The sequence below is a fragment of the Diabrotica virgifera genome, chromosome 5 (assembly GCF_917563875.1).
Source record: "Diabrotica virgifera virgifera chromosome 5, PGI_DIABVI_V3a".
In the NCBI taxonomy this organism is placed as follows: domain Eukaryota; kingdom Metazoa; phylum Arthropoda; class Insecta; order Coleoptera; family Chrysomelidae; genus Diabrotica; species Diabrotica virgifera.
The window spans coordinates 163,588,024-163,610,010 of NC_065447.1; the positions used below are offsets into that span (position 1 = coordinate 163,588,024).

At 34.9% G+C, this 21,987-nt stretch overlaps 1 protein-coding gene across 1 annotated transcript in view; it reads left to right on the forward strand.

Moving 5' to 3' along the window:
- Positions 1–21,987, forward strand: part of LOC114334973 (A-kinase anchor protein 17A) — a 74,901-nt gene that overhangs the window by 15,884 nt on the left and 37,030 nt on the right. Inside the window, exon 2 of the mRNA XM_050651642.1 lies at positions 1,826–2,252. Within this exon, the coding sequence (XP_050507599.1) occupies positions 1,826–2,252 (427 nt within the window). The remainder of the gene's footprint in view (positions 1–1,825; positions 2,253–21,987) is intronic.

The window sequence follows — 21,987 nt, forward strand, 5'->3', positions numbered from 1 at the left end:
TTTAATATTCTGTTAACTGTCTTTTCGATTATCCGTCATACCCTTGGTCCGGTGCCCTGACGGATAATGGAGGTTCCACTGTAAATGTTAATTTGTCATAACTATTTTGGTTTCGTAACAACTAGAGACTTCTTCCAGAGATTAAATTAAAGGTCCTTTTTTTACTCCAATAATTAAGGGCTGAATAGCCCCTGGTTTAGCAAGAAATGCCAACAGGGTAGGGTATATATTTTTTACTATTCTAGCGACAAGAGGATGTGCATTATCATTCATTAGCACAAATCTGTCATATCCAATATGGCAGGCAAATAGCAAAACATGATCTTCTAAAATGTTTTCATTGTACATGTCAGCTGTCATTTGCTCAATCACCTCCACAAGTTATGCTGGAGTGTGTGATCCAACCCCACTTTTTGGACTTTATTTCATTTTCTACCCTCTTTTGTTAGGTCAGGTGTAGTAGATCTTCGTTTCTGATGAGGTTAGGCCGGAAAATACGAACAATTCTTCGCAGACATTTGTTAACAGAGACGTTCAGTTTGTCTGTAAGGGTGTCAAAAAAAAAATACCTGGGTCCAGAGCCGGCCGCGGGAGTGCCAAAAAGCATCGTCCGCGAACGAAAAAAGCCTGGATCCGAAGCCAACACAACTCACACTGGGAGAGTGTACCTGGTCAAACACATGGCAAGATGTATATCGGACGGACATGTGCTAGTAGGGCTGAGTTACTGCTGAAAACAAGCAGGAATCAGCTCAGAGTCATAACAGGTTTTCTCACTGGACATGCGCCAGTTAAGGGTCACCTGCATATAATGGGGCTGTTTCATGGAGACTGGAGCTGCAGACTCTGTAACAGAGAACCTGAAACAGTCAACCATATTTTGCATGACTGTGAGGCATTGGATCGGAGGCGGCAAACACTTTTCAGAGACATTGAAGTGACTCCAAATATATATGGCACCCACCCACTACACCTGTACAAGCTGGTAGAGTGTTCCAGAATTCTGGAATGGGTTTCATAAACGAATGGAAGATGTTCACAACAGACGGCGTCCAGGAAAAAAAAGGGTGTTTGTCACTTTCCACGTTTCACATCTGTAGAGGAGAACAGACATGACTTTTGACTGGAATATTGGGATCTTTGTCCTTGTAGTGTACTCGCCAGCAAACAAGGTTGAGCATGCTGAAAGCTTGTTGATTTTTTCGTATCCTCATACAAATATTGTCTTCTGTACCTTCGTTTTCTCTTATGACACTTCCAAGGCATGTCAAGTTTTCCACATTTTCAATCTGCATATTGTAGATAGTAAATAGCGTGTTGTTTCTTGCCATCTATTCTCAGGGACTTGGTTTTACTAATATTTATTTTCAAAACTATTTTATTGGCTTCAGTAGAAAGTGTTTCCAATTGGTCAGCCACATGTTGGAACCTTTGTCCTAATAGGCAGATATCGTCCGCATATTCTAGATCGCTTAGGCATTTGGTTAACATTCTATGTATCCCTCTTGTGTCGGAGTCTAGTTTGGAGAGAACATAGTCTATAGCTATGTTAAAAAGAAATGGAAAAAGCATGCATCCATCTGACTCCATTAAGTACGTCAAATTCGTCACTGTTGATCCCATTGTGTGTCATGCTGCATTTCGTCTCAGTGTATAGTGACTTTATAATGCAAATTATGATAATAATTGATATTTAATTTATTGTATTTCTTTCAGTTTTTTTTTACTTTTAAAACAATATTGTCAGTATTATTTGTTGGTATTATTAATATATTTTTCATGTTGGTTATATATTGTTTTTTAAGTAATAATTATTTTTGCTTAGGTGATGAAGACATAACACCATCAGAGAAAATATTCTACAGGGTGTTCGAGAAATTTGGGCATATCAGGTTTGTAGACATACCCATATGTGATCCTTACAGGAAAAAGATGAAGGAGCACATTTCTGGAATGAAGAATTCTTCCTTTGACCAAACTGAATTTTTTGAAGGGTATGTTCAGTTTAAGGACTATATAGGATTTACAAAAACTATGGATGCTTTTAAAAATATGAAACTAGTCCATAAAGATGATGATGCCACTTTAGAAGTTAATATTAAAGTGGATTTTGATAGAAGCAAACATCTTAGTGATGCTTCTATTAAAAGGAGAGAGATTGTTAGAGATCGATTGGAGAAGAAGGTTAGAGAACAGGAGGAAAAGGAGCGAGCAGAATTTGAAGCAAAGAAGAAAACAGAGGAGATCGAAAGGTTGCTTTATTTTTTAAATAATAACAGCGATATTCATTAACAATTCCTAAAGTTTAGGTGTTCATTTAAAAGCGTTAGGTTAAGTTATACAGGGTGGAAGACACTTCTGGAATAAAATTATTTCTGTCCTTGTTTTCAACAATTATAAAAAACGCTGAGACTCGTCGATTTTTATATGTAAATTTGCGCTTTCTAAACATAAATTTAAATGTACAGGGTGATTCACGGAAGCCTAGTGTAGTCCATAAGCTTTATTTTTAACGGAACACCCTGTATATTTTTATATTTTTAAAATCTGCTTAACAATCTGATTTCAACGAATTGTATCATGCAGGGTGTAATATGAATAATACAGGGTGAACTTTTAAAATTATAAAGTATTGAAACGACTTGTGGAATAAAATTTTTGTGTTTTTACTTTGGAAATTATAAAAATTGCTGAGACACGTCAACATTTAAATTTAAATGAGCGCTTTATAAACATAAATATAAATATATAGGGTAATTCACCCAAGGCTAACATAGTCCATGATGTTTAGTTCACAAAGGACACAAAAAAATTTGATTCCACAAGTGGTTTACATAAATTGTAATTTCAAATTTTCACCCTGTATTATTCATAATACACCATACATAATATAGTTTGTTGAAATCAGGTCGTTCGGCAGCTTTTAAAAATATAAAAATATACAGGGTGTTCCATTAAAAATAAAGCTGATGAAATATGTTAGGCTTGTGTGAATTACCCCGTACATTTAAATTTATGTTCAAAAAAACGCAAGTCGACGGGTCTCAGCGTTTTCTAAAATTTATTAAAGCAAGGACAGACATAATTTTATTCCTTAAGTGCTTTCCACCCTATACAGGGTGTCCAGAAACTCTACCTACAAACGAATACGGGAGATTTTAAGACAATTTAATCCAATTCACTTAGTCCGAAAACGCTTCCTAAGGGAGCTAGAGCTATTTGAAGATGGCGTCTTGGAATTAGTTTTTCTTAAATACATCCGGAACGCTTCTATTTAGAAAAACAAAAATTGGTATGCGTATTTATCTTCCAGAGATAAATCGATTCCATCCATTGCAAATTTCTAGTACCGGTCATAGGCGTCCGTTTTGGGTAAGGTAACGATTCTTCTTCTTCTTCTTCTTAACTCAGGCGAGACTCGTTAGTCTCTGGCACTTGGTCATAAGACCTTTGTACCCAACTCTGTTCTTCTCCTTAAGCTTTAATAAGTCCTGTGGCCTCAACGAAGACCAACAGTTTTCTTATTGGTAGTTTTAGGATCTCTTCTGGTTCAAGCCTCATTTCACCAGTGAAGTCCTGCCTTACATCACCTAGCACACTGCAATGGCATAGTATGTGTATGGCAGTTTCTTCTTCCATTTCGCACTTTCTGCACCATGGTTCATTCACCTTACCTAGTTTGTATAGGTGATTTCTTAAACGGCAATGTCCAGTCACCATTTCAGTGACCGTTTTGATCTCTCGTTTATTGGGGTTCAACAAACTGTTCGAGAGTTTTTTATCAATATTTTTAATTATTTTTTTAATCTGGATTTGCCCTTGAGTGGTTCTCCATTTATTTTGATGATTCCTTATCAGCCATTTTTGAACCTCGTTTTTTCATAACATCTTTAGTGATGCCACAGAAAGGTTCAGGGCCTTCAAAAGTTTCTCTCGAGCCTTGTTTCGCTAACATATCTGCTCGTTCGTTCCCATGCACCCCTTCATGACCCGGTACCCATATTAAAGACACTTTATTGTCTTTTGCCAGGTTATTGAGGAGATCTTTGCAGTTTCTCAGCAGTTTTGATTTGGTGAGAGGGTTCTTTACAGCCAGAATAGCCGATTGGCTATCTGTGTAAATGTTGATTCTCTTAGCTTTAGGGTCTTTTCATCAATGCAGGCCACCAAAGCAAAAACTTCAGCCTGGAACACCGTTGTATGTTGACCTAGGCTGTAAGATTTATTATAGTTGCATGTTTGCCAAAAGACTCCTGATCCAGTACCATGGGCAGTTTTAGATCCATCAGTGAACCATATTAAGTCCCCATTAATATTTGGGACTTTTTGTTCTCTAGATGGTATAATTGTGTTAATCTTCTCAGTGAAGATTAGTTCTGGTGTCATCATATCTGAGTTCATCATAAAGATGGATTCCTCAAGTATAGTCCCAGTAATGTTTGTGTGGCTATTCAATACATAATTTGGCCTCCAAGTATTGTTTGCTTTGAGTCTCAGGATGGTCATAAAGGCTACCGCCGAAATATATAATTCCAGCGGAGGGAGACCTGTGATAGCCTCTAATGAAGCCGTTCCTGTACTATTCAAGGCTCCTGTTATATTTAGAAGCGCTTGTCTTTGTAGGGTGGTGAGAGTGGTCACACAAGATTGCAAAACCGTCTTTCTCCACCAGAGTACTGACCCATAAGTGACTGTCGGTCGTATCACTGATGTGTACAACCAACATATCACCTTTGGTTTCAATCCCCAGGTTTTACCTACAACTCGTCTGCAGTTACAGAAGAGTTGTTTAGCCCTATTGGTTATATTGGTAATATGAGTATTCCAATTGAGTTTCGAATCCAGGGTTACCCCTAGATACTTAACCTCATTGGTTCTTTCCAGTACCTCTCCAAATAATTTCAGCTCACTCAGTCCAGTAAGCTTCCTCTTATTTGTAAAGGCTACCAGTTTAGTTTTAGAAGGGTTCACGGAGAGGTTCTCTTTCAGACACCAGTTCTCTATGTAGTGAAGGGCATATCGCATCTGACACGCAACAGTGCTGGGAAATATTCCCCTAGTTACTATTACGATATTATCTGCGAAACCCTGGACCCAGATTCCTTGGGCGCTTAGCCCATGAATCAGATCATTGACAACTATGTTCCATAATGACGGTGACAATACACCGCCTTGAGGGCATCCCTTAGTTGCCCTCAGATTTTGGTATCTTCATGCGTATCTGTGGATATTATTCTGCTCTGAAGCATCTGAATAATCCACTTGCATGTTGTGTTGTTGATTTTCTTCCTCATCAGTGCGCTTTGTATAGACTCGATTGAGGTATTATCAAATGCACCTTCTATATCTAAAAATGCAGCAAGGGCGACTTCTTTCTGATGCAGACTCCTTTCGAGTTCCGACACTAGATTGTACAGGGCGGCTTCACCTGATTTCCCAGCCTGATACGCCCATTGCCGTTGGTGCAGTGGATTTTCATTTAAATTGTTTTTCTTGATGTGTTCATTCAAGATTTTTTCCATGGTTTTTAACATGAATGAGGTCAGACTTATAGGCCTGTAGGATTTTGCTAAGGTGTAATCTGTTTTTCCTGGTTTGGGAATAAACGCCACCCTTGCCATTCTCCAAGCTTTGGGAATGTATCCCAGAGCATGGCTAGCTCTAACTATTGTGATCAGGGGACCCATGATTATTTCCAGATCCTCCTGGAGAAGCTTAGGAAATATACCATCTGGTCCCGCAGTTTTATAAGGTTCAAAAGTTTCAATAGCCCATCTGACCTTGTGAGAATCAAATATCTCGTTAGAGGTCAGCCAGTCCCTTTTGGTTGGGCTATTGTTTGCTTGATGATTGTTATTACCAGTCAATTGCGTCGACCGTGGAAAGTGAACACTTAAAAGATGCTCTACAGCCTCCTTCTCTGTGTCCGTATACTTCCCATTGGGCAATTTCATTGACTTGGGTTTGTTAATGTTATCTCTTTTGGGGATTCTGTTAACCCTGGCGCTTTCAGGTACACTTTCAATGTTTTCACAGAATTCTCTCCAGGATCTTTCCTTAGCGGATTGGATTTTCTTATTAGAGCAACCTTAGGGCAACGGTTACTTTATCGCATAACTTTTTGGTCTTTAACTTTTAAGCATTTTTGACGCTGGATTATTAAATTGTGAGGTATTCTTGTACAAAAAGGTACTCTTGTTTTAAGTCGATAGGATACACCGTTTTCTAGAAAAATCGATTTGAAAATTTTTCGTTTTTTACGGACACCGCACACATCTTATGGAAAATATAATGTCACTCAAATGAAATAAAATTTACATGAATAGATGCGTCCTGAAATTTCAATTGTAATTAAAGTTTATCGAAATCGCATTTTGAAGTCCATAAAACTGGCATTCATAAATAATATTAGTCTAGAGGCTATTGAAAACAGTCTATTCACCACTAGCTTAAGCCGATTAGAGGCGGTACAACTAACCAAATTATACCTACTTTATTATCAATAATAATAGGAAAAGATAAGAGTAAGCCATTGCCTTAATCCCTCAGAAAGATTTATGGAGTAAGCGAATCACAAGATCTTTTTTCTCTCTTTGACACACGTACATTCCTATTTGATTTTAGATTTATTTTTATCAATTTACGCTCTTGTTAATCAAAATACAGGGTTGGCGCAATGAGTGGTATCAAATTATTGAAATTTCAGGACGCATCTATTCATGTAAATTTTATTTCATTTGAGTGACATTATATTTTCCATAAGATGTGTGCGGTATGCTGTCAAAAAAAAATTCAAAAAAAAACTATTTAGAAAAACGAAAACTTGTACGTTTAATTATATTCCAGAGATGAATCGATTTCATTAATTGCGAGTTTCTAGTATCATTCATATGCGTCGGTTTTGGGTAGGTCAACGGTTATTTTATCACATAACTTTTTTGTCTTTAATTTTTAAGCATTTTTGACACTAGGTTATTAAATTATGAGGTATTCTAGTAGTAAAAGTTAGTTTTGCTTTAAGTTTTTTTTGCACCGTTTATTTTGAAAAAAAAAATTCATTTTTTTTTTCAAATTAAAGAGACGAACAATTTTCAAATCGATTTTTCTAGAACACGGTGTGTCCTACCGACTTAAATTAAGAGTACTTTTTAGTACTAGCATACCGCAAAATTTAATAATCCAAAGTGAAAAATGCTTAAAATTTAAAGACAAAAAAGTTATGCGATAAAATAACCGTTACCCTATCCAAAACGGACGCCTATGACCGGTACTATAAATTCGCAATGGATCGAATCCATTTATCTCTGAATGCGTACCAATTTTTGTTTTTCTAACTAGAAGCGTTCGGGAGGTATTTAAGAAAAACTAATTACAAGGCGCCATTTTCAAAGAGCTCTAGCTCCCTTAGGAAGCATTTTCGGACTAGGTGAATTTGGTTAAATTGTCTTAAAATTACCTGAGGAATGTCCTGTCTTCGTTTGTCGGTAGAGTTTCTGGACACCCTGTATAATATTAAAATCGTCTTTGTCTCGACAATACTTTGGGGACCCTGGCCTGTTTCAAGATTCCTCATATTCTGTTCTATTTCTGGCGACCTATTGCCATTTTTCTGTTTTTAATACCCCTAATTCGGGCTCAACTCCATTCAACCGCCCAATTCGCGGTCGGTCCTGACTTATTCTTCCAAGCTTTTTAGCGATCGTGTTGTCTGGACCTCCTATTATGACCACGAAGATAGTCTGCAAATACTAGTCCACAGATTTAACATAAATATGTTGCTTATAAAAATAAATTAAAAATTCCATTTTTATTCAGTTGCAATGCGAAGGCAAAACAATCTTATTTTTCATTTAGAATACGGAGCGCAATCCAGCACTCTGAATCGACGATTTTCGACTCTTGTTGAAGTCTCATCGGAGAGAACGTAGGCATGTTGCTCCATACTCTAAGTGACCAACACCGAGAATTTATCCCCCACACCGCAACTGACTTGAATGGACAAGGTGACTAGCATCATCTGGCAATTGAAAGATGAAGTAGTTTTCAATCCTAATGGCAATATTAATAATATTTAAAAATATTAAAATATTACTAAAAGATTTTTAAATTGAAAACTTATTGGTCCATTTTCTTAGTAACACCTCCAAGGCTTCTAAAATTTGCAAGCCAGATGGATGCTGAAGCGAAGAAGACAAGAGGGAATTCAAAAAACTTACAATTCACGACCCCGTCTGTTCAGCTGGTAAATTCCAACAGAAAATGGACCTAGTTACTCAAAGAAGTAACGACCAATATAAAAATAAAATAAAAATTCCATTTTTTTTCAGTTGCAATGCGAAGGCAAAACAATCTTATTTTTCATTTAGAATTTGGAGCGCAATCCAGCACTCTGAATCGACGATTTTCGACTCTTGTTGGAGTCTCATCGGAGAGAACGTAGGCCTGCTGCTCCATACAAGTGACCAACACCGAGAGTTTATCCCCCACACCGCAACTGACGTGAATGGACTATGTGACTAAACTAGGTTTCTGTTGGAATTTACCAGCTGAACACACGGGGTCGTGAATTGTAAGTTTTTGAATTCCCTCTTGTCTTCTTCGCTTCAGCGTCCATCTGGCTTGCAAATTTTAGAAGCCTTGGAGGTGTTACCAAGAAAATGGACCAATAAGTTTTCAATTTAAAAATCTTTTGGTAATATTTTAATATTTTTAAATATTATTAATATTGCTATTAGGATTGAAAACCACTTCATCTTTCATATTTTGCTTATATTACCATCCTTTTCTCCTTAAGAATTGTCCCATCCATCGATGTATTAAATAGATTTTTGACAAAGATATCTTTAAAACTGCGTGGAATAAAACCCAGTCTATCTTCTTTTTATTGCGCCGTCTCCTTTCAAAGGTTGGCGATCCTAATGACAATTGTAGCTTTGGAAACTGTCACGAATTCTGGCGTCTTCCTACTGATCTTTCGCCCTGTACTTTACCTTTCAATATGATTCGAAGTTATTCATATTTTTCACCTCTCACCACATGACCCAAGTATTGTATATTCCTTTCTTTGATTTTATTCTTAGTAAATCTTTTTGTTTACTCATGCGCGGAAGTACCTCATTGTTAACTTGTACCAATGCAATTCCCATCATCCTTCGGTATACAGGGTGGGCATTAGTGTGACAAAGTCCAATTACTCGTTTGTCGTAAGAGATACGAAAAAAAGTTATTTAAGTAAAAGTTGGGGCACACATAGTACCATAATTTAAAAATATTTTCAAATATAGAGGGGCGTGCGTATTGACACAGTGACACAAACTTATGTTTTTTTTTAAATGGAACACCCTGTATATTTTTACATTTTTGGATTATCCTCAATGTTTCCTTTTTTTTAAATATATGGTTTTGTAATATTATACGAGGTAGTTTAAAAGTTAATTACGTTTTTTTGTTAATTTCGTAGCAACATCTACACCCTGTAGAATTGTAGTGATTTGACATCAAATTTTCTATTTATATTCAAACGATTTTTAATATAGTCTACTACTGTTAATCATTAACAGTATAGCAAAATGTTTAATTTTAGTATACAGGGTAGGCCGAAACTCGGAATGAGTATTTTCTGAGTTTTCTTAAATGGAACACCCTGTATTTTAGTATTGTAATGAAATGATATTTTATGGTACTTTTTTATTTCTTAAGCATTCCCTATACCTAAGTGCTTTAATTTGTAAGTTATTCGTGATTCTTTAAGCTAAATATTAATTGCAACAATAATTACGTGAAATTTTATTAGGTGGCCGTGAAAATATCCAATCAAAAATAATTTTTCGAAAAAAAAAATACATAATAATCTAGAATAATCTAATCTATGACACAAAATTTTCTTAAACATTTGACATTATACTATTTATATAGTTCCAGTTGATTTGTTACCATTACTAATATTTATTTTGTCTAATGAGGAACTGATTAAAATGGCTTTGTGCTAGGAGAGTATACCAAAAATGAGCTAATTGCAATAAAAATTTATCATCAGCAATTCCGTGATAGACGACAACCAAAAAGAGAAACTTTTGAAAGTATACTAAAACGGTTTCAACAGACTAGATACTTAGATTGTAAGAACAGTTGTACTAATATGCAGATCCTCAGTGACACTAAGGATTACATTTAATTCCTGTTTTCTTCACTTACAATAGTTTTTGTTCGATCAGATTTATCATAATCTAAGTGTCCAGTCCGTTGAAACCGTTCTAGTATAGTTTTAAACGTTTCTCTTCTTAGTTGTCGTCTATCAGGGAATGATGAAAAATTCTTATTGCTAGTAGCACATTTTTGTTATACTCCATTAGCACAAAAATCTTATCAGTTCCTCATTAGAAAAATTCATATTAGTAATGGTAGCAAAGCAACTGGAACTATAAAAATAGTATAATGTCAAATCATTAAGGAAATTTAGTGTCATAGCCGACTAGGTAGAATATTGTATGTTTTTATTAATATTTTGGACCTGATGAAATCCCTACAGAACTGCTGAAGCTTTTGAATGATAAATCCGTACTCATAATATTGCATATATTCAATACAATATACAGTACTGGTATAATACCGCAAGAATGGTTGCTGTCTACGTTTGTCACCATACCGAATAAAACTAAGGCAATGCAATGTTCAGATCATCGAACAATCTCCTTGATGAGTCACCTGCTTAAAATATTTCTTAGAGTCATCCACAACCGAATCTATCAAAAACTAGACATCGATATTAACGATACACAGATGGGATTCAGAAAAGGATTAGGTACAAGGGATGCTCTCTTTGCCTTGAACGTTCTAACACAGAGATGCCTAGATGTTAACCAAGAGGTACACGCCTGCTTTATAGACTTTGAAAAGGCCTTTGACAAAGTACGCCACAGTAAACTCAAAGAAATCCTGGAGAATAAAAACATTGACACCAGAGACATACAAATAATATTAAATCTGTACTGGAATCAGCGAGCTAATATAAAAATAGAAGACCAAACATCGGACGAAATAGAAATACGTAGAGGGGTACGACAGGGTTGTATATTGTCACCGCTCTTGTTTAATATCTACAGCGAACAAATATGCCAAGAAGCTCTCTCATATGCAAACGAAGGGATAATAGTCAATGGAGAAGTTATCAATAACATTCGATATGCTGACGATACTGTGATAATGGCAAGAACAGCGGAAGATCTACAACATCTAGTTGAAAGTATGAATGAGATATGTAATAACTACGGCATAACGTCAAAAAAAAAACAAAAATATGACCTTCAGTAAGAATCCAATAAATGACACTAGTATCACAATAAACGGTACCTAACTTGAAAAAGTAAACGAATACAAATACTTGGGAACCCTTGTCAATGAAACAGGTGACCAAAATCACGAGATAAAAAGACGTATTGAAATTGCCAGGTCTACTTTTATAAAAATGAAAAAATTATTTTGTAATCGTGATATTAGTATTCATCTACGAACTAGAATGTTAAAATGCTATGTATTCAGTACTTTGCTCTACGGTGTTGAGTCATGGACTCTTAAACAGAGGAATATTAAAAATCTTGAAAGCTTTAAGATGTGGTGCTACCGCCGTATACTAAGAATAAGTTGAGTGGATAAAATTACAAATGAAGAAGTAATACGCAGAATAAATAACGAGCCAGAAGTTCTACTGAATATAAAAAAAAGAGAAAACTTGAATACTTAGGCCACCTGATGAGAGGACAAAAGTACACATTCCTACAAAATATAATGCAAGGAAAAATCCAAGGACGAAGAAATCCAGGCCGTAGAAGAATGTCCTGGATGAAAAATTTGAGAGAGTGGTTTGGCTGTACCACTAACGAATTGTTCAAAACAGCAGTAAATAAAATTAGAATCGCCCTAATGATATCCAATCTCCGATAGGAGAGGCACTCAAAGAAGAATTAATATTTTGCGCACCAACAATCTTAACTACGAATTTATTTGGATATCTCATCCAATATTAATAAATTAAGGATTAGGCTACACTATGATATATTTTTTTTTTTCGAAAAATTATTTTTGATTGAATATTTTCACGGCCACCTAATAAAATTTCACGTAATTTTTCTTGCAATTATTGTTTGGTTTAAAGAATCACGAATAACTTACAAATTAAAGCACTTAGGTATAGAGAATGCTTAAAAAATAAAAAAGTACCATAAAATATCATTTCATTACAATACTAAAATACAGGGTGTTTCATTTAAGGAGGGGGTATGGTTTGAAATCAACATATCAAGCACATTTTTGTGAATTTTTTTCGAAGCTATGGTAGAATTATTTTATTTTTAACTTAAATAAGCATATTAAGTACAATTCAAAGAATATGTTAGAAAAAAAATTCAATTGAAAATATTGAAAAATAATCCATTGGTGACAAATTTTGACAGGCAGCTCACAAAAAAATGGATTTTGCGGTGGACATCAGAACTCGACACTCGATCATACGAAACAAAAAATTCAAAAAGATTTTATTAGCTTATGAGTTTCACGAGGTCACAACGTCGAGTTTTTTTTATTTTTAATGATTTTTGAATTTTTGGTATCACTCAAAAATCAAAAAAATTAAATTTTTGGTAAAAATTTTGTGAAAATCAACAGATTTATTATTGTTGAACAAAAAATAAGCTAGAAAAGAAAAATATCTCGACTTTGTTACCTCACGAAATGTCTAAAGAAAATCTATGCAAAATATCAGGTAGATCGGCGTAGTAGTTTTTCAGTTACAATGTCCACCGCATTTGAAAAAGCAGTTTTGAGAAAAATGCGTTTAAAGTTTTGACAACTGCATCTTCATCTTCTTATTTGTCTGCCAAATCGTAAATTGATGCACATTGGAATATGTTTTTTGAATCGAGGAATAATCTACAAAAGAGAAGGCGAACAGTTGTTTAACGTTTCTCACTACGCTCAAGCGTGCTGGCGAGAAGTCGCGGCAAAGCGAGTCGAAGGTAGGGATATTCAACACCCTGTATCTCTGGTAATTTTACTCCGATTATTTTAAAATTTTCAGAGTATATTCTTGAAAGTATGCACTTTTATTTGAAATAATAAAAAAAATTAAATATTTCAAACCATACCCCCCCCCCCTTAAGAAAACTAAGAAAATACTCATTCCGAGTTTCGACCAACCCTGTATACTAAAATTTAACATTTCGCTATACTGTTAATGTTTAACAATAGTAGACTATATTAAAAATCGTTAGAACATTAAATAAAAATTTGATGTCAAATTACTACAATTCTACGGGGTGTAAATATTGCTACGAAATTAACAAAAATACGTAATTATCTTTTAAACTACCTCGTATAATATTAAAAAACGATATATTTTAAGAATGGAAACATTGAGGAGAATCCAAAAATGCAAAAATATACAGGGTGTTCCATTTAAAAAAACTTAAGTTTGTGTCACCCTGTAAATACGCACGCCCCTGTATATTTGAGAATATTTTTAAATTTTGGTCCTATCAGTGCCCCCACTTTTACCTAAATAACTTTTTTTCGTATCTCTTACGACAAACGAGTAATTGGACTTTGTCACACTAATGCCCCACCCTGTATATAGATCTCAAAGGCATCTACTCGTTTTTCTGTTTCATGAGTCCATTGTCCAACTTTTACAGCCGTAGGTACACCAAGACAGAAAAAACGTAACATCTGATCATTCAGATTCTGAGGTCCAGACTAAGGCCTGATCTTGTAAAAAATATTTTCATTCCCATGAGTGTTTACACTGGCTATTGACATTTACTCCCAATTATTTTATGGAACCCAACTTTATTGGGTTTAGATGTAAACCCAACATTTCGCTTTGACGGACTACCGCATTTATTATATTTTGTAGTTCTTGTACATTCCTGCTATTAGGACGGTATCATCAGCGTACCTAATGTTTTCTAAGCTGGTTCCGTTAATCTTGATTCCACCTTGGACCTTGAATATAGACTCCAAATACAGATTAAATGATAGCGGTGATAAGACGCAAACCTGTCGCACTCCTCGTCGGATCTGTATATCCTGGGATGTTGTGTGTTCTATTTCAATTGTTGCTGTTTGTTGCCAATCTATAATTCGCACGTCTTGTTTGTCAATTCCAGTTGTTTAAATGATAGCGGTGATAAGACGCAAACCTGTCGCACTCCTCGTCGGATCTGTATATCCTGGGATGTTGTGTGCTCTATTTCAATTGTTGCTGTTTGTTGCCAATCTATAATTCGCACGTCTTGTTTGTCAATTCCAGTTGTTCTCAGAAGTTCGATCATCTTTCGATGGTTAACGCAGTCACAGTATAGAGGTTCCACAGTAAAACCACTCCTCTGTCGGCGCTTTGATCTCAAGAAGTAATACCGGCAGTACGCAATTGGTAATTCACCAGTGGTGGATGCGGGTTTTCCCTGTTAAAATCCGTATAGTCCAGTCGGGTTAGACGAATAACAGGCCTAACCTTGCATTAGGAGCTGCCCCAAATTTTATTTTTTTATTCTTTAGATGGGGTCAATAGTAGCGTAAATTTAAAATCTCGACTGAATTCCGCCATTGCGTTAGCCGGCATCTTGATTTTAAACGAGAACCGTTTTTGCTCAATATCTCCACCATTTTCAACTTTTCGACAAAAAGTATAACAAGCAAAATTGTTGAAAATGTAATTGTCTATCATTTCTATTTTTACAATTTTTTCGTGCCATCGATATTTTCCGAGTTATAGCGGAAAATAGTGACAGTTATATATAAATAGAGCATAATTATTGAATTATCTCGTTTATTGTTAGTTTTACGACAAAAATGTTCCTATACAAAAATATAGAGAATTGAATTCTACACAATTTTTAGTTTCTTTAATTTTTTTGCTAAAGTTAATATTTAAGGTAGTATGTATGCGATAATGGCGCGAGCGTAAGACCTGATTGATTTTGTAGCAATTGTTTTTGTTCAATATCTACGCCATTTTCAACTTAAATTGTTCCAAATATGATTTCCTACAATTTCTTTTTAACAATTTTTTTAATGCGGTTTATATTTTCCGAGTTAAGTGGGAAAATAGTAAAAAGTGGTGGGGGGAGCATAATTACCGAATTGAATCTTTTTTCCGAGCTGCCCCAAATTTTATAATTCTATCCTTTAGGGGAGATCAATAGTAGTGTAAATTTAAAATCTCGACTGAATTCCGCGGTTGCATTAGCCGCCATATTGATTTTAAAGGAGAACCGTTGTTGCTTAATATCTCCGCCATTTTCAACTTTTCGACAAAAACGGTAGGAACTAAAATTGTTGGAAACGCAATTTCCTACAATTTCTTTTCCACAATTTTTTTATGCGATCAATATTCTCCGAGTTAACGAGGAAAATAGTGGAAGCGGAGGGGAAGCATAATTATTGAATTGTCTCATTTATTATTAACTTTACGACATAATTGTACATAAACAAAAATAGAGAGAATTATATTTTATACAATTTTTGAAACTTCTAATGAAACACCAACCAAACTAAGTACATAAAAGACATAAATAATAACTTATATGATTAAGTTCACTTAATTTTATTAACTAGCGGGTTTTATTGGTTGAATTTGTCTGTCGATAATTAAGTTTCATGTCAGCTAACATATTTTAATATTTCAACAATTTTTTTTAAATTTTGGACCCCGTTGGGAATTTTCCCATCCCCCCTCTTAGACCCGCCACTGGTTCTCTCGAAAAATTGTAGTAAATCGTAATTGCAACAATTTCAGTCCTAACACTTTTTGTCGAAAAGTTGAAAATGGGGAAGATATTGAACAAAAACAATTGCTTTAAAATCAATCGGGTCTTACGCTAGCGCATTTACCGCATACGTACTACCTTAAATATTGATTTTGTCAAAAAAATGAAAGAGATCAAAATTGTACAAAATTTAATTCTCTTCATTTTTGTATAGGTTAAAATTTGTAGTAAAAGTAATAATAAACGAGATAATTCAATAAATCAATAATTATGCTTTAACTGTCACTGTTTTTCCCCATAAGATTAAGTTGATTTGAGCAGTTAATAGTGTGAGGTAGGAAGTTTTGTGTTGTATGTTTCCTATTCCGAATGTGTCAAAATGAATCTCGGCTGAGCGAATTTAGTATAGCTATGTATTTCTTTAGGAATTGAGAATAAATATTGCTGTCAGATTGATGTATAGAAAGTTTACTTTAGCCTGCTCTAGTTTAATTTCCTTAAAATATTACTTAAAGTAGGCTTTCCATACATTACCGTACATAAGTGTGGATGTGTTTGAACATAAATAAATCTAAAAGTGACGTTTTTTGTTATAAAGTGACGTGGTACACTAATCATTTGAACACATGAATATCATCAACATATTTTCATTCTAACCCTTAGTCTCCCTATCACTTTTAGATTTTTTTGACAGTTACTTCTCGACGGTACTTTTAAGTCAGCCTTATTTTTTCGGTCATCACTTTTTAAAATAAGCCCAAAAACACCCGCTTAATGGAAAAAATCAATTTTTTATAATTTGTTTAAAAATTGTTGTAAATAAATAGGTTGCATTGGAAAATTTTCGGTAAACTTTTAAACATAGCATATTGGCATCGCAATCTATCGATTAAAACAAGTTTCAAATTGTGGATATGAAATCGACTTTTTTGACTAAAGCCACCCGCCTATTAATGTATGCACTAAAAGTTTTGGCACAAAATATTTATCGGATGTTTTTAATGAAGAAATTTATTTAAACACTAACTAGTTATTATAAATTATAACTCAATACTTAACTAAACTGTACTATCGAATTATGTGGGATGGCGTGTTATCCTCTTCTAGACGCAAAGGACACCGCAACACTCCTTATGGAAAAGTGGTCCCGGTCAAATTTAACGAAACTTTGGTCAATGATAGTTCTCAGTCAGTAGATGAAAAAAGTCCAGGGCACCTATGTCTGAAAAACTATTATTCTCGAGCTACAGCCGTCTGAAGTTCTTAAATTCAGGTACTCGGTTTACGTTAAGTGCACTAATTCACGGTCAAGTGAATGAAAATATATATTATTGAAAGAAGACTCATTTTCTTCATGCATATTTGCGTGTTGCATATGAATTCGTGGTTAAAAATAGATGCATCGTATTTTCATCTTCAGAAAACTTCCGAAAAGTACTCAGAAAATTGAAGAAGTGCGATAGAAAATGTGTTGTTACAGCGATTTAAGAATTATCATGTTTTCATGAATGGTTCAAACTTTCTAATACTAGCATAGCTGCAGTTCCGCCTTATCTTTAGAAAACTACTGAACAGTGGCGGATCTAGTGGGGAATAGGGTAATTCCCCCCGTAACACGGTCCAGAATTAAAGAAAAAATTGTTGAAACATAAAAAATATATTAGCTAACATGAAACTTACTACAGACAGACAAATTCAACCCAATTAACTAGACAGTTAGGAAAATTATTAAGGGACCTTATTGCACATGTTATTATCTATGTCTTGTAGTTTGGGTTTATCTATTTTATGTATTTAGGGGTTGGTGTTTTATTGGAAGTCGCCCCCCTCTCCCAAGGCAAACGTTTCGCCACTGCTACTGAAGTGCCTTCAGAAAATTGAGGAACAACCACAATAAGTGCTGCTAGAGCAGAACAAAACATCTCACGTTTTCACGCATTCAGAATAGAGTGCCTCTAAAAATTATTAGATATATGTTGACGAAGCAGTAGTTTTTTTTTAAATAGCTTAGATGATTCTCAAAGAATAATCTCCAGGATATCAGATATGAGTAGAGAAAATGGACTTGATCTCAATACGAAAAGAAAAAACAAAGTACATACATGGGTAGTAGGTAAACGCGAAATGTTAATTACAATCTTCTATGGAAAAATCGGGTTTATGTCATCTTCGACTATCTGTACCTTAAGATTTTGCTGATTTCCGTTAGATGCATCATTTATGTCGTGTTAACTAACGACCTGTCGGAACACTTCAGTAGCAATGGCGGAACATTTGCCTTGAGGGAGTGGGGCGACTTCCAATAAAACACCAACCCCAAAATTTATAAAATAGATAAGCCCAAACTATTACATAAAAGACATGGGTAATAACATGTGCAATAAGTTCCCTTTATTTTCCTAACTGTCAAGTTAATTGGGTTGAATTTGTCTGTCTGTAGTAAGTTGCATGTAAGCTAATATATTTCAACGTGTAGTAATCATGTTTCAACATTTTTTTCTTTAATTCTGGACCGTGTGTTACGGGGGGAATTCCCCTAATCCCCCCCTAAATCCGCCACTGTTCAGTAGTTTTCTAAAGATAAGGTGGAAGTGCAGCTATGCTGGTATTGGATAAGTGTGAAGCATTCATGAAAGCATGATAATTGTTATGTCACTCTAGCAGCGCATTTTCTATCGCACTTCTTCAGTTTTCTGAGGATTTTCGAAGGTTTTCTGAAGACTAAAATACGATGCATCCATTTTTGACCACGAATTTATATGAAACACGCAAATATGCATGAAGAAAATGAGTCTGTCTTCTTTCAGTAATAGATATTTTCATTCACTTGACCGTGAATTAGTGCACTAACCGAGTACCTGAATTTAAGAATTTCAGAAGGCTGTAGCTCGAGAATAATAGTTTTTCAGACCCAGGTGCCATGAACTTTTTTAATCTACTCACTGAGGACTATCATTGATCAAAGATTCGTTAAATTTGACCGGGACCACTTTTCCATAAGGAGTGTTGCTGGGTCCTTTCTTCAAATGTCTCATGAGGTCCTGGACGGAATTCAGATCAATTTCTCTCAGTTTTTTTTTGTAAATTCGCCGTTTTAATTGTTCTCCGTCTTGGACTTTCCAGCCTTCATGATAAACTTTCCTAGACAGCAAAGCTCAAAAATCCTCTATGGGCGAGCCATTGGCAAGTTAGGAGAATTATCGGTTTTGGGAAGAAAGGGTATGTGGTGTTGTCGAAGCCAATTTTGCATATCTCTTGAGTAATGGCATGATGCTAGCTAGCCCTTTGCGGTCGTTGCCATGAAATACATGACACCATTACAACTCGTATAAATTTACTAACAATTTTGCCCACAGGTCGCCTAGCATGTCATACATGAAAATCGTAAAACACGGATTAAGTCGTTGGCATCGCTAGGATGCCGTAAATCTAAAGTAAAATATTTGAATTGTTCGGTAGATTTCGGTTGAGTATCGCACATTTTGGGTTTTCGCTAAGGCCAAGTAAAGGTTTTAGATGCATTTATGTTTGTCCTTGCGCATGCTACAGAGGCTTCCATTTTAATAATAGAGAAGTGTTTAAATGGAGTTCTGTTGATTTTATAAAGAATATGTACACTAGGCTGTAATAAAGTTTAACCTGAATTTAATTTAAGTTTGCGTTTAAAATAAGCTAATAAAATTTAAGAATAAATTGTATAAAAACGTGAATTTTATTTGAACCAACTGAGAGTATAATGAACACATCATTCAATTTTAAATTCAACCTGTAGCTTGTTTAACATGTTTTGTTCAATTCTACCAAATATAAATACTTTAGAACAAATAGAAAAAAAGGTAGAGCTATTTTAAATAATGCTGTTAGAAATATTCGACTGGTTAAACGGCTACGACGAGCTCAGCGCACTGTAGAATAGAATAGAAATATGAAAATAAAAATGTATACCATTTTTATTCAGTTGCAATGCGGAGGCAAAACAATCTTATTTTTCACTTAGAATACGGAGCGCAGTCCAGCACTCTGTATCGACGATTTTCGACTCTTATTGGAGTCTCATCGGAGAGACGTAGGCCTGCTCCTCCATACTCAAAGTGACCAACAACGAGAGTTTATCTGTTTATCTGAGTGACTAGCGTCATCTGGCAATTGAAATGTAAAGTTTCTAATCCTAATAGCGACATTAATAATATTGAAAAATATTAAAAATATTACTAAAAGATTATTAAATTGAAAACTTATTGGTCCATTTCCCTGGTGACACCTCCAAGGCTTCTACAATATGCAAGCCAAATGGATGCTGCAGTGAAGACAAAAGGGAAGGAATTCTACACTATGCAATTCACAACCCCCGTCTGCAGCTTGGTAAAGTTCCAACGGAAAATGAACCTAGTTACTCTATAGGAGTAATACTAATATAAAAATAAAAATGTATACCATTTTTATTCAGTTGCAATGCGAAGGCAAAACAATCTTATTTTTCACTTAGAATACGGAGCGCAGTCCAGCACTCTGAATCGACGATTTTCGACTCTTATTGGAGTCTCATCGGAGAGACGTAGGCCTGCTGAATAGAAATATGCTTTATTGTCATGAAAAATTGCACAATTTTATCGACAAAGCTTATAAAAAGTCAAGAAAACAAAACAATAACAATAGTTTCATGTGTCAAACAGTGACGCGTAGTTCAGTAGGCATGTAATACATGCCAACGACTTGTACGACACTTTACTCGTCATCACGCTCGACCGCAAAGGGCTAGGTCTGGCCAAAACATAATATCGTCATTAGCATGATGTTCGTGGACAAACTGAAGCAATTTGGAAAGGCAGTTATAAATATAGCACTGGCTATTCAAAGCTTCACCCCTCACTCACCCCACTCTTCCCACAAAAGGTTGGGACTAGACAAGCATTTTATCTGCAAACTTAGCTTTATGTTTGTATCTAACATTGTCAGGACACTCCTCTATGTTATGCTTGTTTGATTGTTTCCCTTCATTTCAGAATTACTCAAAGTGAAATACTTTTAAAAAACTAACACCGAAGTAAAACAACCTCTATGTAATAGGTATATTATAAAAATTCTAAAAAATCCCAATGGATTGTCTAAAATGTGTTCAGAACGAACGTTTTCGGACATATCAGTCCATCATCAGTGAACCTAAAATAGAATAAGTAATCCCACTATTAAAATTGAAAAGATGGTTGAAATTTTGAATGTTAAAAAATTGTGGTTATGATTACTTACTCATATACTTGTTAACTAGCTCCAGAACCAAACAATGGTTGTAATTAAAATTCAATCTACATTATAGTGTGTTGAAATTAAATTAAATTATGAACTTTTGTCACTTGGCAGACATTCGTGGCCTAAGATGGTTGTTAAAGTTTTCGTTTAGGGTTTCACCATGTTCCCAGAGGTATCTTCATCGGCGTTAAGCCTTCTTAATTTCAACACACTATAATGCAGATTGAATTTTAATTACAACCATTGTTTGGTTCTGGGGCTAGTTAACAAGTATATGAGTAAGTAATCATAACCACAATTTTGTAACATTCAAAATTTCAACTATCTTTTCAATTTTAATAGTGGGATTACTTATTCTATTTTAGGTTCACTGATGATGGACTCATGGAAATCCTAAAAAATAAAAACCTAGATGAAAGAGATTTAAGACTAATAACACACCTCTATTACAATCAGCGAGCAATAGTAAGAATTGAAAAGGAAACATCTGAAGAAATGGAAATAAAGAGAGGAGTCAAGCAAGGCTGCATACTATCACCTCTATTATTTAACGCGTATTCTGAAGAGGTAATACGAGAAACTCTGGAAGATGAAACAGTCGGCATAAGAGTAAATGGAGTCTTAGTTAACAACATCAGATATGCAGATGATACAGTAATAATAGCCGATAGTTTACAAGACCTGCAAAGACTCATGAGTAAAATAGTAAGGTGTAGTAGGGAGTACGGACTCTCTCTCAATATCAAAAAGACGAAGTTTATGAAAATTAGTAAAAACAACCATAATACTAACGAAATCTTGATAGTAGAGGGCCAGCAGATCGAAAGAGTAAAAAAGTACACTTACCTAGGAACACTTATAACAGAAAATAATGACTACACTGCAGAAATAAAAGTCAGAGTCGAAAAAGCACGTTCTAATTTTATAAAAATGAAAAAGGTCCTATGTAGCAAAGATTTAATATTAGCTCTTAAAGTAC